Source organism: Lycorma delicatula, chromosome 1 (genome assembly GCF_047948215.1).
Source record: "Lycorma delicatula isolate Av1 chromosome 1, ASM4794821v1, whole genome shotgun sequence".
Lineage (NCBI taxonomy): Eukaryota > Metazoa > Arthropoda > Insecta > Hemiptera > Fulgoridae > Lycorma > Lycorma delicatula.
Window position 1 is genome coordinate 399,888,876 of NC_134455.1, and position 17,334 is coordinate 399,906,209.

Consider the following 17,334-nt stretch of genomic DNA (forward strand, 5'->3'; position numbering starts at 1 on the left):
AACATCTTTGGTTGTAAATTAAATATATCCTCAAAGTATTTAAAAAATGATCTGTAAACCGGCTTCTAAATGCAAAATATATTCATATAATTAATTTAGGAGTTAAAAAACTAATTTAAGAGATTTTGCAATGACTTGATATTATCATATAAGTTATATGCCCATACCTGAGCACCATAAAATATAATTAATGTGTATTAAATGAGATTTTAAATTTAATAAAACGCAGTTAACAAAAAATAATAAAAATATTAGCTAAAATAATAATGTTATACTACCCTATTAAACGGCATTTGTACATGTGTCTGTATGTGTGTGCACCCTCCTTATCTTAGCACCGGAATGTACCAATCACTAGTGGATGTTAATATTCTCTGTTCATTCTAGGAAGGAGATATGAAATAAACAAACTGCGATTGTGGTAGTGTGTGTAATACAGCACACTAATGTATGCGCCAAGCTGTTGTAACTCTTGAATGTTTATAAACAAAAATCGTTGTTTATCATCACCTTCAAATTGCAGTATAAATTCTCTTATTCCATACTGGATATTTTTAATTTTCTTTTAATTATAGTTCTGTGTTTCAGTACTTTTTATGACACACATGTGCATGTGTGTGTATTCGGTTATTGTGTGATTATTTTGCAATCTATTTACTGTGCGATTATTACTGATTATTGTGAGATTTCGTGGTTTGATTAGCCTACACATATGTGTATTCGAATAGTTTATCAATATGGCTGATAATTCAGGAACATCTTTTAATAAGCATAAAAAAGGGAAACATTTGCGAAGTGGTGAAAAAAAAAAGTTAAATATATTCAGTCAACTGCTGGAGAAAAATTTTGATTAAAAAGGAAATAGTGAAACTTGCTTCTGAACTAAATGCTGTGTCAGTTAGTAGTATTAATAGATTACAAACTGAAATGAATAGTAAAGGAAAGGAAAAAATTCCTGTTAAAAACTGAAAACATGAAAAACCTGTTCTAGAAAAATTCGATGAATTTGACAAAAATATAATAATATTGAATGTACATAATTTCATTTTTCAAAATGAAATAACCTTAAAAAATTACTGGCTATGATAAACTGTGACAGAGTTTACCAAAGATTGGACGCACTAGTTTATACAAAGTACTGTTGTTGATGGATTTTAAACTTATTAAAAGAAATAAAATGTAATTGTTGATCGAAAGATCATAATTTGGCAGCATTATTTTTAAAAAAAATAGCTAATTATTGAATGAGATGTGGGTAAATGAAGGCCACACCACTTCAAGAATTTGGTGTGATACTACAGTTACATTGGTAAAAACATTATTTCTCTCAGGATTAAGCAGGAGCCTACAAACTGCAATAAATATCTACTTCTTAGAATGAACAAAGAGTATATCTCGTAGTGATCAGGTATATATATATATATATATATATATATATATATATATATATATATATATATATATATATATATTATTATAGTGTTATATTATTAATATATAGATATATAGCATATATATTAATAATATATTTTTTTAATCAATTTTTGACACCTAATGCATTCAGAGATGGCACCTGCCCGGAGGGCCTAGCTAGTTAAATAATAAAAATGCTAACTTTAGTTTACATTACTACATTAACTAAAATGTAAAACCTCAATTTACATTTTATATTATTAGTATCAATTATTTTATTAAATCAATTTAACACAAATTTTTCTTTTGAAACCTGTAAATTGAAGTATGCATGAGGTAGTGAAGTTACCATAGTAAGTAGGCATCATAATAATGCAAATATCTGTAATAGCATTAATATTACGTTCCTAGGATGACTTTTATTTTTCTGCAGATAACTTTTATTCTTTTCTTGCCAAACCATAATTATTTTTAAAAATTGATGGAAAATATATTCACAATTCCAAAGGAAAAATACAGTTCTACTTTCTTAGTATTCATATATAGCAACTTTTTAATTGGAGTGTTATTATACTGTTACATAGCTAATATTTTTATTAATTGAAAAGTAAGGTACTTGCGTATTAACGCAAATTAACAGGAGTGTTTTGATTATTTAAATTAATAAATAATTGCAATAATTACTGAATTTATTAAATAAATACTCAAAAAATTACAGTGTTAATTAGTCAAGGTTAGCGAGCGTAGGTTAAGTTTGGTTAAATTATATTTATAAAATAAATAAATATAAATAACCATTTATTAAAATTAATAAAGAGAATGTTCATTTTCCACCGAAATCTGATTGACTACTTTGTTTTTAAATAAAGCTGTAGCTGCAGTGGCGTTAATATGTAAGTACCAAAAGTAATTATTGAAAACGCATGTTGTTTCCAGAAACAGTAAAGAGTGAGAAAATCTTATTTATTTACAGTTTCAATCACAAGAGATGAAGACGAATTGGCAAAAATCATTATCAAATACAGATTTAATTCTGAGTGATTGTAAATACCGGCCTCTTGGTTTAAAGATCTATCAATAAGTTTAATTTGTTAATCAAATTAGGTAAATTGAAAGTAAATAGATATTCAGCCTCATTTCTATCTAGTTAAAAACAACTGAAGTGGAAATCTGAATCTCAGATTTTTAACAATCAAACACCTTTTTTATTATTGTATCCAACGAGGACAATGTTTTTTTGTAATTAAGTCTCAAACTGTCACATTTCATTTTCTCTCGTTTCTTTTTTTTATATACTTTAAAAAGCAAATTATTTAATTATTAATTTTGGGCGTTAATAAAAAATATTTGTTTTCAGAGCAACTTGCAGAAATACGTAAGATATGATTGTCAAGACTTCTTTGTGATGGAGGTGATAATATACAGACATTACAACTGAAAGCAATGGAAATACCTGATTATGAAGAGTGTGTATTACTATAATAAATTTATGCCTTTAATTTTTATGTTTATTTAGTTTTATATATTTTGATAATCTTGAGAAATGGATTATTTAATAATCTAAAAATTATTACCTTTGTAATCAGTTACATTAATTTGAATGAAACAGGAAAAAGTATCACGTTTTTACTTAGTTATTTTGACGTTATTTTTATAGCATTTCTTTTTTCTTACCTTAGTACACATTACGTATCTTCTACATGAATAATTTTGTGAAAAAATTTATTTTACAAGTAAAATATTTTAAACTCAGAAATCACTTAGAACAAAAAGATGAAATTATTCCCTCTTTAAATTATGATCACAATAATATTTCACTCAAATATAATATGACAATACACTTTTAAAAATGTGTAATATTATTCAATGATAAAAATATTTTTGAATAATGAAGCATGAAGAAAAATACAAGAGTAATTGAACTGAATTTCTAATATTTTATGTTAAAATGTTTATATTAATGGGATGTATAATTACAATTCAGTTATGATAATCCAAAAAAAGTGATTGATGATTTCAGGCTCTATATATCAACAAAATGCAAATATTCATATGTACTTAATGCGATAAAGAATTAAACAAATTAAATATAAAGTTGCATTGTTTACTTTTTATGACAGTTATTTGCATTTTTTTTTTCTTGATATCGTCACATAAGCTTGAAGGTTGTGCGTGGGATATGGAATTGTATAACATATGAAAAATGCTATGCTTGTTTGGAATTTGAACCCGGGACCACTAGATGAAAGTCGCTACCGCTCCGCCAAGGAGATCGGTAAATTTATGTTAAAATAATCAATTCTTTATTGATAAATCAAATTTATTAAATGTAATGTTTTAAAGATTTAAATCACATTTTCATTCATAATTGTGTGTATCTTCATCGTTCCAACCCCTGTAGGGAAAGATACCAACCTTGTGACAATTGTGGTTGTCATACCACCCCGCCGTTCCTAGCCCTCCTGATGGGCTGTAATGGACATTGTCTTTTGACTCTCTTACTGATAACATATCACAGTCATCAGCCGGCCCTCAGTTGAGATGCCGCTGATGTAAATGCCTCTGTAAACATTTATATCAGTGAATTTTAACTCAGCCTTTGTTGTAGGCTTCTTTCGCACATCTCTGTCCTGCATCGTTGCTCTCTGAACTAGTTAACCGAGTTCACGGAAGCACGAACCCTGAACATAGTTCAATACTTTAAACAAGCTATAAGTGATTGTAATTGTCTCATAAATATATGAGCCTATTTCAGTAATATTAATGCACACCAGAAGAAATGTTGATCGCAACAATGAAATTTAGACGTAGTTCCCTTAGTGATCTGAATATGATCAATTCCAAGTCTTAAACTTAATTGCCACCACGGACTCTGGTCTGGTCTACCAGGGAGTAGAGGACAGACCTCTTTCTTCCACTTGGCTCCATTGCAGAGTCCCATAGGACATTTACTTCATCGTGTAACAAACTACCCTCGTCAAGATAGTGCTACATCTCTCAGCTGCAAGGACAACTATGCCCTTGGCAGTGCAACACCATCCCACTGAGCAATACTGCTACTCATTCATAAACTGCCCTCATCAAAACAGCGCTATACTGTGTATATCTTCATCTCAATTCCCTCCCAAGGGGAGAAGATCCTGCCTCTTAGCGTGTCCGGTCGCTACACCACCCCCTCCGTTCCTTGCCAGTTGTGGCTTTAGTAGTGTGTATATTTTCAGCAGAGATGCACTGGTACTGAACGATACTGCTTTTTTAGAGAAATAAAAATTTGTCCTTTCACATAAAATTTGTTTTAACTTAAAGCCATCCTACATTTTATTTTAACATAACAGATATAACCTAAATTATAAAAATCAGTCTCCATAAAAATGATCCTTGCTTTTGAATATCTAAAGGCAAATGACAAAGTAAAGGCAGTTACGTTTATATGGATTTGAATACTACATTGTGAATACTGGTGTTCTTTGGTGGTTGGGTTTCAATTAACCACAAATCTCAGGAATGGTTGACATGAGACTGTACCAGGCTACACTTCATTTACATTCATATATATCATCCTCATTCATCGACTGAAGTAATACCTTATGGTGGCTCCAGAGAACAAAAAAAGGCAGACTGCAACAAAATAAATCGTTAAAAATGTAACTCGCATACAAAGATTGTAATTTATACAAAAGGTAACATGATATAGGATCTTAATAATAATGTTGAGATTAAAGATTAACACAACAGAAAGAAATTGAGAGTAGCATCAAATTGTTCAAATGACCATTGACCACAAAACAAAACAAAAATCAGCAACAAAGTTTAATTTTCTGATATATTTGGTTAAAAAATACACCACAAAATTAAACAATTGGTTGTTCATATCATCTTGTTACCTTGTTAAGACAACACTTGATGTGTGAATAACGCATCTGTATCAGTATGTTATTTTTTGGGCTCATTATCAGTAAGAATATTTTGTGTGCTGCAAAAATATTTTTTGCTAAGATGGGAAATAGTATTACTTTGATAGCAGGAAGTTCACAAGGTTTAATAGAATTGAAAAGAAATTTATTGGCCTCAAATTTCTGTACGAAAGACAAAACTATTATATTTGTTTATATTTATTACCAATATAGTATAATAAATTGACTGGCTATATCAAAAATATAATATATATAAAAATAACAAATACAAGAAAAAATCAACTGTAATATGTAATACAAAACTGTATATGAATTGTAACTACATAACAAAAATATAAGCATACTAATAAGTAATTAGTTTACAAAACTGATTTTCCATAAAATTAAAAAAATTAAACCGCATTTAAATTTAAATCTGTCAAATAAATATTACTTTAGTCTCACCAAAAAATTTAATAATAAATTCATCTTTCATAATGTAATTTTTTCAATAAATCTAAGATTTGTGTTTATCCTATGAAAGTTATTCCTTTCTTTTATAATATCAGCAGTTACTGATGATAGTGGGGTTAAAAGCATTGAAAACTTATTTTCAGCCAAATTAGAAAATCTGTTTTATTAATTAGAAACCATCCATTTGTTTATATTTATGAATGTACAATCTTTACTGAGAATAGTCATTTATTTTTAAAAAATGATGATTTCACATCTATCAAACCAACACCAGAACTGTTTTCATGTAATTCAACACAATTTTGGGTTATTAGAAAGTGCCTTACTATGCTTCTGTTCCCAATTTTATTAAATTTCCGAATCATTTAAAAAAAATCTTCTTAGCAATCTATTTAAAATATAATTAAAAGTGTTTTTTTTTCACTGAAAAAATGTTACCTTTAAATGAATAATTTAAAAAAAAAATTGTTTAAATCCTTAATATTTTTCATCTTCATTTTTTTTTTTTAATATTTTGCTTAATGAATTAATTAACCGTGGAAGCTTAAAGTTTGTACTCGGGAATATGGAAATGAAATTTGGAACATTAGAAAAATGCCATTCCTGACAGAGATTCAAACCCAGGACTCCGGATGAAAGGAAGAGATGCTACCACTCTGAAACAGAGATTTTAATATGTAAATAAATATATAAATACTCTTCCACCTGAACGAACAATCAATGACAGACAGACTCCAGAAAATTGAAAGAACTTGCATCAATAAAAAGTACTGTAAAGACGGGCAGTGGTGGATTGTGCCCAATGAAGTCTTGTACAAAGATTTTAGAACCCATCACTGATACCATGCATAAGAGAAGACTAAGGTTCTTTGGACATATCATGAGGATAAGAGGACTTCTGAAACTGTTAGTACAGTACAATCTCGACTCGAAAAACACAGACAGGATGCGGATGGATCACAGAATTAAGAGAGGATATGAAGGAAATTGGTCTTAATCAGAAAACACCATATATAAAAATTAAACAAAAAAATGAAGAACAAAAGCACTCACTTCACACTTTCAACACTAGATAGGACACAAAGATTGGAATGTATGAAAAAGTACTGAGAGGACTAGAAGGCTCAAACAGTCCCATCGAAGAGACTTGGATAATGGACTGATTAAAATAATGATAATAACAATAAATATGTGCTCAAAGAATTTTCATTAATATTTTCTGTATTTTTAATTAATTTGTAATTGTTTTATATTTCATTTCCTTATATATTTATCTCAATCTTATTTCATTTGTTTATATTTTAAATAATTAATATGGACTTTTTAATAACATGTATATTTTTATTTCATAAATAAAAACTTTTGTATTAAGGTTTTATTTTGTTTTCTCTTCATCCTTTTTTTTTTTGTCTTCAGTTATTTGACTGGTTTGGTGCAGCTCTCCAAGATTCCCTATCTAGTGCTAGTCGTTTCATTTCAGTATATCCTCTACATCCTACATCCCTAACAATTTGTTTTACATATTCCAAACGTGGCCTGCCTACACAATTTTTCCCTTCTACCTGTCCTTCCAATATTAAAGCAACTATTCCAGGATGCCTTAGTATGTGGCCTATAAGTCTGTCTCTTCTTTTAACTATATTTTTCCAAATGCTTCTTTCTTCATCTATTTGCCGCAACACCTCTTCATTTGTCACTTTATCCACCCATCTGATTTTTAACATTCCCCTATAGCACCGCATTTCAAAAGCTTCTAATCTTTTCTTCTCAGATACTCCGATCGTCCAAGTTTCACTTCCATATAAAGCGACACTCCAAACATACACTTTCAAAAATCTTTTCCTGACATTTAAATTAATTTTTGATGTAAACAAATTATACTTCTGAGTGAAGGCTCGTTTAGCTTGTGCTATTCGGCATTTTATATCGCTCCTGCTTCGTCCATCTTTAGTAATTCTACTTCCCAAATAACAAAATTCTTCTACCTCCGTAATCTTTTCTCCTCCTATTTTCACATTCAGTGGTCCATCTTTGTTATTTCTACTACATTTCATTACTTTTGTTTTGTTTTTGTGTTTTTTCACGCGATAGTTCTTGCGTAGGACTTCATCTATGCCGTTCATTGTTTCTTCTAAATCTTTTTTACTCTTGGCTAGAGTTACTATATCATCAGCAAATTGTAGCATCTTTATCTTTTCACCTTGTACTGTTACTCTGAATCTAAATTGTTCTTTAACATCATTAACTGCTAGTTCCATGTAAAGATTAAAAAGTAACGGAGATAGGGAACATCCTTGTCAGACTCCCTTTCTTATTACGGCTTCTTTCTTATGTTCTTCAATTGTTACTGTTGCGGTTTGGTTCCTGTACATGTTAGCAATTGTTCTTCTATCTATGTATTTGAACCCTAATTTTTTTTAAATGCTGAACATTTTATTCCAGTCTACGTTATCGAATGCCTTTTCTAGGTCTATAAACGCCAAGTATGTCGGTTTGTTTTTCTTTAATCTTCCTTCTACTAATAATCTGAGGCCTAAAATTGCTTCCCTTGTCCCTATACTTTTCCTGAAACCAAATCGGTCTTCTCCTAACACTTCTTCCACTCTCCTCTCAATTCTTCTGTATAGAATTCTAGTTAAGATTTTTGATGCACAACTAGTTAAACTAATTGTTCTGTATTCTTCACATTTATCTGCCCCTGCTTTCTTTGGTATCATGATTATAACACTTTTTTTGAAGTCTGACGGAAATTCCCCTTTTTCATAAATATTACACACAGTTTGTATAATCTATCAATCGCTTCCTCACCTGCGCTGCGCAGTAATTCTACAGGTATTCCGTAGAAAGTATTCTGTAGAAAGATCTACATTTAACGAAAAAGGAGGGACAAAAATTCAAAATAAATGAGCGGTTGAGGGAGGAATCGGAAGAAAAATATAATGGAAGAATTGTGGGTGTGAGGAGACAATGAAAAAAAATGTAGGGGCCCTACTCGAAAAAAAAATTGGAAGAGAAAACTTGAAGATTAGTTTTTCATATCAATAAAATATTCAAAAATTTTAAATATAATGTTTTTAAACATGCAGTATGTCTGCATTTTTTAAATTCTCTTATCACATTTATAAACAACTACTTATACATTTATAACCACTTAAGTTATCTTGCAGGCAGTGTAATAAGAAGCTAAAAAATAAATACTTTATATGGCATAAAGAACATTTAAAATATGTTTTAAAAATCTCATTTAATCTAAGAAAAACATAAGATTAACTATCAAAGTTTTTTTTTAACCCCCGGGTCTACCGTTAGCCATTGCTTCAGAGAATGAGAGATGCATGATTTGTAGAGTGTGTGAAAATGCCATACCTGACTGGGATTTGAACCCGGGATCTCCAAATGAAAGGCCGAACCGCTACCACTTGTGCCACGGATGCCGGCAACTATCGAGGTTGATCAAAAAATTACTAACTTCTCATTTTATTTCAAATAAATCGTTACCTTGATTACGATGCCTTTACATTAATCTACCGAAAATAGGAATCTACTATCAACACAGAAATAACATACATTATAAAGTTTTAAAGCAGTTTGTTGTATAAGTTTTAAAGCATTATAAAGTCTGATTTAAAAAATAACACACCATCATTTATATAATTTTATTCTGCATTTAATGGTTTTGAATGGTAATTTTTTATTACGTTTTTGCAAAACTTTTATTACTTTTCACTGCAAAATCTGCAAAAAGTTACAATTAAGGTTTTGACTTTTATTTAACTGTTAAGTGAAATGATAGACTCCAGGGGTATGTAGAGGGCTTTAGGGCCTCTATATACCCCTCTGATGGGTGAGAGAGCAAAATCTGATTTGCCGACTATGACCAAGAAGTTTATTTAGATGTTCATATCACTGTTGTGTCAAAACAAAAGGTCTTGATAGAAAAGCCTGTTGGTATTACTCCAGAGGCCTTCAAGGATGAAGTTATAAAGAAGTTACAGGAATTAAAGATAAGTTTTACAGATAATCTTAAAGATGAACGAATAGTCACAAATGATAGTAAGACAGAAAATAGTATTCGGTAAAATGAGGGGATACGTCAGTATCCCATCAACATTGTTGTTAACAAGCTTTTGGAACCACACATGATACTTTATGATGTTCCGCGGAATTTAGGTGAGGAGGGTTTTATTGATGCCATTTGAGTTCAAAACATTAAATATGCATTAGAGAAATTTAATTAGCTTTGTAAAATAGTATTTCGGACTGGAAGGAAAGGTAGCAGTGAAGTGCACTACGTTATTGAATGCAAAAAGGAGTTGCAGAAAGCTTTTGTAGAAAATGGATATTTGTTCATAGACTTTTGATCTTGTAGGGTAAAAGATTACATAAAGGTGATTCATTCGTTAAATTACAAAATTATGGTTATGTAACCGTTACATAATTGTAATGGTTATGACCCAATGTTAATTACATAAAGGTTTCACTGTTTAAGGTTGGGCTTGTAGCCAAATCATGCAAAGAAAAGTAGCTCTGCTCCTACTACAGTAATGAAGAGCATCGTAATACAGGTTGTTTGGTCAAAAAAGAAGGGGGTCCACCTGTGTGTATAAATAGTTCTCGTGTAACGAAGCCGGCTAGACACAACTGTAGGTCAGAAGAATGTCCTGCGTACAATTGTGCGTGGGACTTTCTTAGCAGTCAAATAGATAAATAGATAGTTCATATTTAGATAGTTGATTTTTTAATGTTCTGGTATCTGTTAGTTTCCCTTATTAATCTAGTACTGTTATTATTTTGTATTCCTGTTTTATATGTAATGGTTATGATTGGGTTTATGTTTATGTTTTTGTTAGTTTTATAGTGTTTAGATAGTTGTTGATTTCATTTTGTGTTTAAGTTATTTACAAATTTATGTTTTTATTTATTTATTTTTATAAAATTTTTTGGTGTTAATTTAATAAATATTATTTTATTGCATATTTTTATGGATTTCAAGTTATGTTTTAAAATAACAAATCAAAAGTTATTTTATAATTTGTTGTTTTAGCGTCTTGCTTGGTGTTGCACGTGGTAATTGCTTTTTCCCATTTTTGGGTAGGTGTAGTGTTAGTTACTAGCTCAATCGGGGCGGTCTTACTTAATACTATGAAAGTATTTGTACTGCTAACTAGGCTAGTGTATCACACCGATGGGAATGTCATTCGTGGCATTCTGACTGAGGCAGTCGAGACTGGTGGAAGATGTCTGTTGTTGAGGTAATGAAGATGACCTCCGGTAAAACCCTCAAAGCAAGGTACAGAAGGGGTGAACTGGCAACCGTAACGCAGGGTGTCTTCTCCAATGGGATGAGAATGCTACAGAGTACTTTGTCTACCTTCTCTGACATAACATTCATTTTCTGTACAAAACCTGTTTTACATTTAGTACAGTCTAAATGTAATGCGGCATGTCTTTTTAATCGAATCAACAGGCAAAATTTTGATGTCTTCACTTATAACGATCAGAAATGAGATCATCTGTTTTATCATGAGTAAGGTTTTTGTATTGCTATATTTCAACATTAAATTTTGGTGTAGACTTTGTCAAGAGATTGAACTGTATTGAAATAGTAGGCTTACACATTGAATCTGATATTGCTCCTATAGCACCATTTTATTCATTCCTGATGCAACTCACAATACCCGTCAACAGCACCCAACATATTGTTGCTTGTGATGTCATATGACATCAGACGTGTTAGATCTTGTCAATGATACGTTAACTATTTAATAGTATTTTTAAATTAACCAGTCAGTACTTCTGAACTAGAAATTTTGATGATAAAAGTATTGTACAACATCACAGATTGCTATTAAATTTACGATCACACCAAAAATCCTATAATGTCAGGCATGTAGTCAAACACGACTACTAGTCATAATTATAACGCTAGACAGAACTGCCAAATAGCCTAATATCTGCACTTGACATAGGTGTGCATGAGGTTGTTAATTGTTCAAGGATAGTTATTTTTATTTTAATCTAATTTTATTTCAAATTTAACACAGTAACTGCAAACAAATAGAGATTTATAACCATAATTAATTTTTCTGTTCCAGGCATTTGTACATATATCTACAGCTTTCTCAAACTGCCATTTAAATAAAATTGAAGAAAAAGTTTATGAAACAATCATTGATGACAAATTAATCACTTTAACTGAATACCTTGATGATCAGCAGCCGGATCAACTTACACCCAAGTAAATCTTATAACAATGAAATAATTTTTTAAAACAAATTTCTACTTTTAGTAAGAAATTTTTACACAATAGTATTAACATCGGTGTGTGTCATATCTACGTACTTAAACTAATCCATAATACTTGGTATTAATTATGTTTAATTTTATTTAACATCTCTGCTAATCAAATAAACATTTTATTCTATAACTGAATAAATATACAAGCATATTTAATATGCTTGTATTCACATACAAGCATATTAAATATGTTTAATTATATTGTTAAAGGTATAGATGTATGTTTTAAATTCTTTCATAAGTATCAATATGGAATGCAGCTACACCTTAGTACAAATACAATTTTTTTTTAAATTATAACTGTGTAACAAATGGATGAGTGACATATGACTTTCTCCTAATATTATTTTAAAGCATTTACTATATTCTTCGTAATACTCAGAATTTAAATGAAATAAAAAACATAATTTTTCTGTGGCAGTATTTATGCAGTATAATATAATTATAGTTAATATGGCCTTTGTTCTTCTCCATGCAGCTTATCACATTTTTGTTATCCGAAATTTTTTAAAAATTTTTGCTCTTATTAATAAGAAACTGCTTCTTTAGCTGCTAGGGCTGAATTCAATCATTTATCATTAAACATGGATAAAACAAAACATGTATTGATAGGCTACTCTCAGCTCCTTGGTAACACCAACATTTCATATTTTCTGCTGTATGTTTCCATGAATGGTTGTAGATTGAAGAACAGACAATATTATTCTTGGAATTTGTTTTGACGAGTTCTTGAGGTAGTTTGTTGAGGTTACATATACATGTGATTGTGTTTATGCAGCCATGTGCTAATTTAAATGATGAAAATGATTTATTTCAGTCTATCTTTATGTAACTCGTAACATGAAATTTGTTGTTCTTAACTTTGATTATTGCTTTATAATCTATAATAATCTAACTCTAGGGCTGGAGGATGCTGCTGATGGCTTTCAGATATTCAGTATTTGACATCAAATGTTATGTTCAACATTAAATACTTAATACAGTTAAAACTTGAGAAACAAAGGAAGTTTCTCATGTCTGTGTTAGCCTATAAGTTTTGTTTTGTAATGCAAATTGTTGTAATTCATATCATTTAATAGTTAAATTTTTAGTTATTGCTTTAAATATTTGAAATATTCTGCCTGTTATAACTATATTCCAATAGTCTCTTTATTAACTATGAGGCTTTTTGTTAAACTATGATAAGTATGTACACAGTCATCAATAGCAAAAGGTCTAATATGTCTGCTATTTAAAAAAAAAAAAATTTTTTTGCTTCTTTTCGTGGTCTTAAAATATATAATTCAATACTCTGATTCTATGTGTAATATTTAAATTATATATTTAATTATTTTATTAATTTATTAATTTTTCAGTGTACTATTAATCTTATTATTTAATGTTTTTTATTAATTCATTATTTCATTTATTGTGTTTTTGTTTTGTAATTGCTTATTCTACTTTCTGCATTTCATATGTACATTGGAATTTTTTTTTAACTACTAGTTATAGAAAACAATAAATAAATTAATCAATCAGTTAATCTGTTTCTTCTTCCATGTACTTCATAAATGAGTGGAATATCTGATCTTTGTAGAATCTGCACCCCTTCTGTTGGGGGACTAAAGCAAAACCAAGAAAGTAGCTTACCTGAATATAAGTACTAATACTGTGAGGTTGTTTTAAGTAATAAACATGTTGTTATTAAGAATTCTAAAAGTTAAAATGGGAGAAAAACCTGATTTCACTCAATTATGTTCAGGGTAGAACATTACTTTCCTCAGAATGATCATTTTAGAAAGGAAACATGGTATTACAGAAGCAGTACTCATATGAATACTTCATGATTGTTAATTACAACCAGCGCTGTCAATAAAGTAAATACTGTATCAAATACAAATGTGCTTAAATGCACCTGGCATATGTAGGGTTTAGATAAAATTTACAGTATAGTTTTTAAATTAGGGTAAATTAATATACTTTCTTATGTGGTTGGTATTTCCTTTCCAATTTTTACTCTTCAGATCTCCTAATGGAATCTGTTTAAAAATGTATTAATCAAAAACTACTCTTGCTTTTTCAGATTTTTAGAGAATTGTCCTAATACATACATATATACCAAGAGGGTTGCTGAAAGTGTTTTTAATAAATATGGTAAAGGGCTTCCTGTCGTTATCGTAAGGCCCAGCATAAGTAAGTACTCGATTTCTATAATCATTTATATTAATTAGTAAAAAATAATTACAAGACAAAATAAAAATATCAAGATTCTTAATCTTCTACAGAATAGCATCAGTAGCTCGTCATATTTAATGATCTGCTGCTGGGTGATAGGGTGATCAATGTCATAGCCCACAATCTTTCACATAATGTTGTTGGAACCAGGTTCAAAACCAATTAAATGTGCATTACTACTGTATGGATTTGAATACATATATTAGTTTTGACGTAAGATGAATCAACAGTTATTTTCAGTACCCAAAAATAATTGGCCTGTGACTGAATATTATAAACTAAATTGTGATATAAGCTTAACAAACAAAAAAAGCAGAAATCAAGATAAATGTTGTATATAATTTTTAAATAACTCAATGTCTACCCATAGTGAACAGCCTGTTTACTGTCAAAACCTCTACATGTACTAATAACTACATGAAGCTAAGCAACACTGGAGATATACTGCTAAGCCAAGAATTTTAGGAGGTACTCTCCTTTCCTTTCCTCTTGTAAGTATAAGAGTGTATTACTAACCAATAAATTCATACATTAACCCTAGATTAACCAAGGGGAGTCAAAAAATGTCCACAGTTTAGAAAAATGTTGTGCTAATAAATGCTGTACAGTAAAAAAATAAGAAAATATTAATTTCTGTCATTAAAGGTACCTTCTATGTTTTTTGAAAAATCACGTTCAGATTTCTAAGGTTTTTTGTTTTCGTAGCAAAAATTAGATATTGGATACTTCTTAACCTTCCCTTGGTTCAACAAGGAACCCATCTCATTATTGTTAAAAAGAAAATATTGTATAAAATAAAATGTATTTTCCTTGTAACATGAAGGGATAGGTGTTACAAACATTAAAATTTTTATTTTTATTTTTTTCTAAATGAGAATATAATTTGTTATCTTGAATTAGCATGCCTTTTTATATCCAATCAGCTGATAGGTCAGTGTGTGTGTAGTTGATGATATTTCTGTACAGGGCTAGTTTTATTATTTGAGTTTTGTGTAGTGGTTGCTGGTTCATTTTCTTGAAAATGAGTGAATATATTTCTATCATGATATAGAAAGAATATTACATTTAGAAATTGACAATATTAATCTGGATTAGTTGTGCAATTCAAGTGAAACAGAAGACTTTGCTAATGATATTGACGAAGTTCATGCTGATGGTTTAGTAGATCCTAATGTTGAAGATGAACAAGAATTAGATTCGGTTCCAGAAAATAACCGTGGGAATTATATAGCGAAATCAGGTAATGAAATTCGAGAATGTTTAGCTCATAAAGTTAGAGGGTTACTCATAGAATCATAGAAAATATATTTTGTGAAAAACCAGATTTAAAGGATACTGATATAGTAACTACTATTTATGATTTTTTTTTTTGAGATTTTTTCCAGGAAACTTTCTTTTATTGTGAAACATTCGAATGAAGAGGCAGTTTTGTGAAATTTAAATGCTTGGCTTTTTAAAAATACTTATTTTATTAAGAGCATATAATGATAATAACTTAGATATCATGACTTGTGGTCAAATGAATTCAGAAGAGCAGCATATATCACTCCTATGAGTTGTAATAGATTCCGTGGTTAGCTCACAATTACATGATTTGATGATTAACAAACAAGAAAAATTAGGCAACAGAATGACAAATTTACTCCAGTAAGGGAACACTTTGAAATTTTCGATAACGATCTTTCCAAACATTACACACTAACAGAAAATACAGCTAATGATGAAATGTTGTTCAGAGGTTGATGTCCGTTTAAAGTAATTAAAAAAAAAACTGGAAAGTAATGGTATTCTAATTAGACTGTTAACAGATTGTAATCAACACTTTGTACTGAAAATGGATATCTATTGTGGAAAAAGACCGGGTATACCTGCTGACACAATATCAGTCATAAACTGTCTGGATACTTATACTACAAAGTCAGGGAGAAATGTAATTACTAATCGGTTTTATGTAGCTTTACAAAGAACATGATCTAACAGTGGAAGGAACCTTGCAGTCAAACAGGAAGTCCATACCAAAGGAGTTAAAAGAAACTGGGAACCAGCCATTGCATTTAAGTATGTTTACATTCATAGATCCAGAATCTAATAAGCCTCCTGTGATTTATAGTCATACAAATCAGTTTTACGACTGATTTTATAGTCAAGAAGTACTTTTTAGGCTTTTATAAGAAAAGCCTAAAAAGTACTTCAACTTCTTGTCTACGCAACATAATGTGTCTAATGAGGGAAAAATGAAATCTAATATAACCCTCTTTTACAATTCTACAAAAGGTGCTATGTATTTAATCGATCAAATACCAAAGGGGTACCCAACAAAAGGAGTGCTCAAAGGTGGCCATTTTCTGTTTTTTATTCTCCTAATTTATGTTGTATATATAAATGCTTTTTCACTATACATTCAGAACTATCCAGAATGGAATAAAAGTAAAACAAATAGAAAAAGAATCTTTATCAGAACTTGAATTATACCTTATCAAACCTGCTGTGATAGAATGATCAAACAGTATTTTTGGAGTACAAATCCAATAATCACAGCAATAGAATGCATTTTAGGATATGCATTCAACAACAACTTCCAAACAGAAAGTAACTGAGTTGTGGAAAGGTTGATGCCATACCTGTTTAGTGAAGCTTCTTTAAGGAAAGAAAAACAGAACAAATTGAGTAAAATAACTATTGTTTATGCAGAGTGTAATGGATATGTATGTGGAAACTATTAAGAAAGATGAAACATTTGTTTTGAATTAAAAAAAAGTAATCGAATAGTTTAGTAAAAATGTTTGAAATCTACTGATGATAAACGAACATTATTATTTTTTTAAGATTTTTAATTTAGTATTCATCACAATCTAGTTGTTTTGTTTTATTAAATAAATCATACTTTATAACAAATCTATAAATATTAAACTCATACTTTATAACAAATCTGTAAATATTAAACTTCTTAATTAATATAAACACATGGTAAGAGGTATTTTAAGTGTGGAGATTTTTTGAGCCCCCCTTGCTCCTGTGCATTACTAAAAATGCCTTGTCATCT

At 29.8% G+C, this 17,334-nt stretch overlaps 1 protein-coding gene across 1 annotated transcript in view; it reads left to right on the top strand.

Moving 5' to 3' along the window:
• LOC142318011 (fatty acyl-CoA reductase 1-like) overlaps positions 1-17,334 on the top strand; it is a 46,830-nt gene that overhangs the window by 9,140 nt on the left and 20,356 nt on the right. The window contains exons 4-7 of the mRNA XM_075354542.1: positions 9,717-9,855; positions 10,825-10,882; positions 11,876-12,018; positions 14,140-14,249. Coding sequence (XP_075210657.1) covers positions 9,717-9,855; positions 10,825-10,882; positions 11,876-12,018; positions 14,140-14,249 — 450 coding nt within the window. The remainder of the gene's footprint in view (positions 1-9,716; positions 9,856-10,824; positions 10,883-11,875; positions 12,019-14,139; positions 14,250-17,334) is intronic.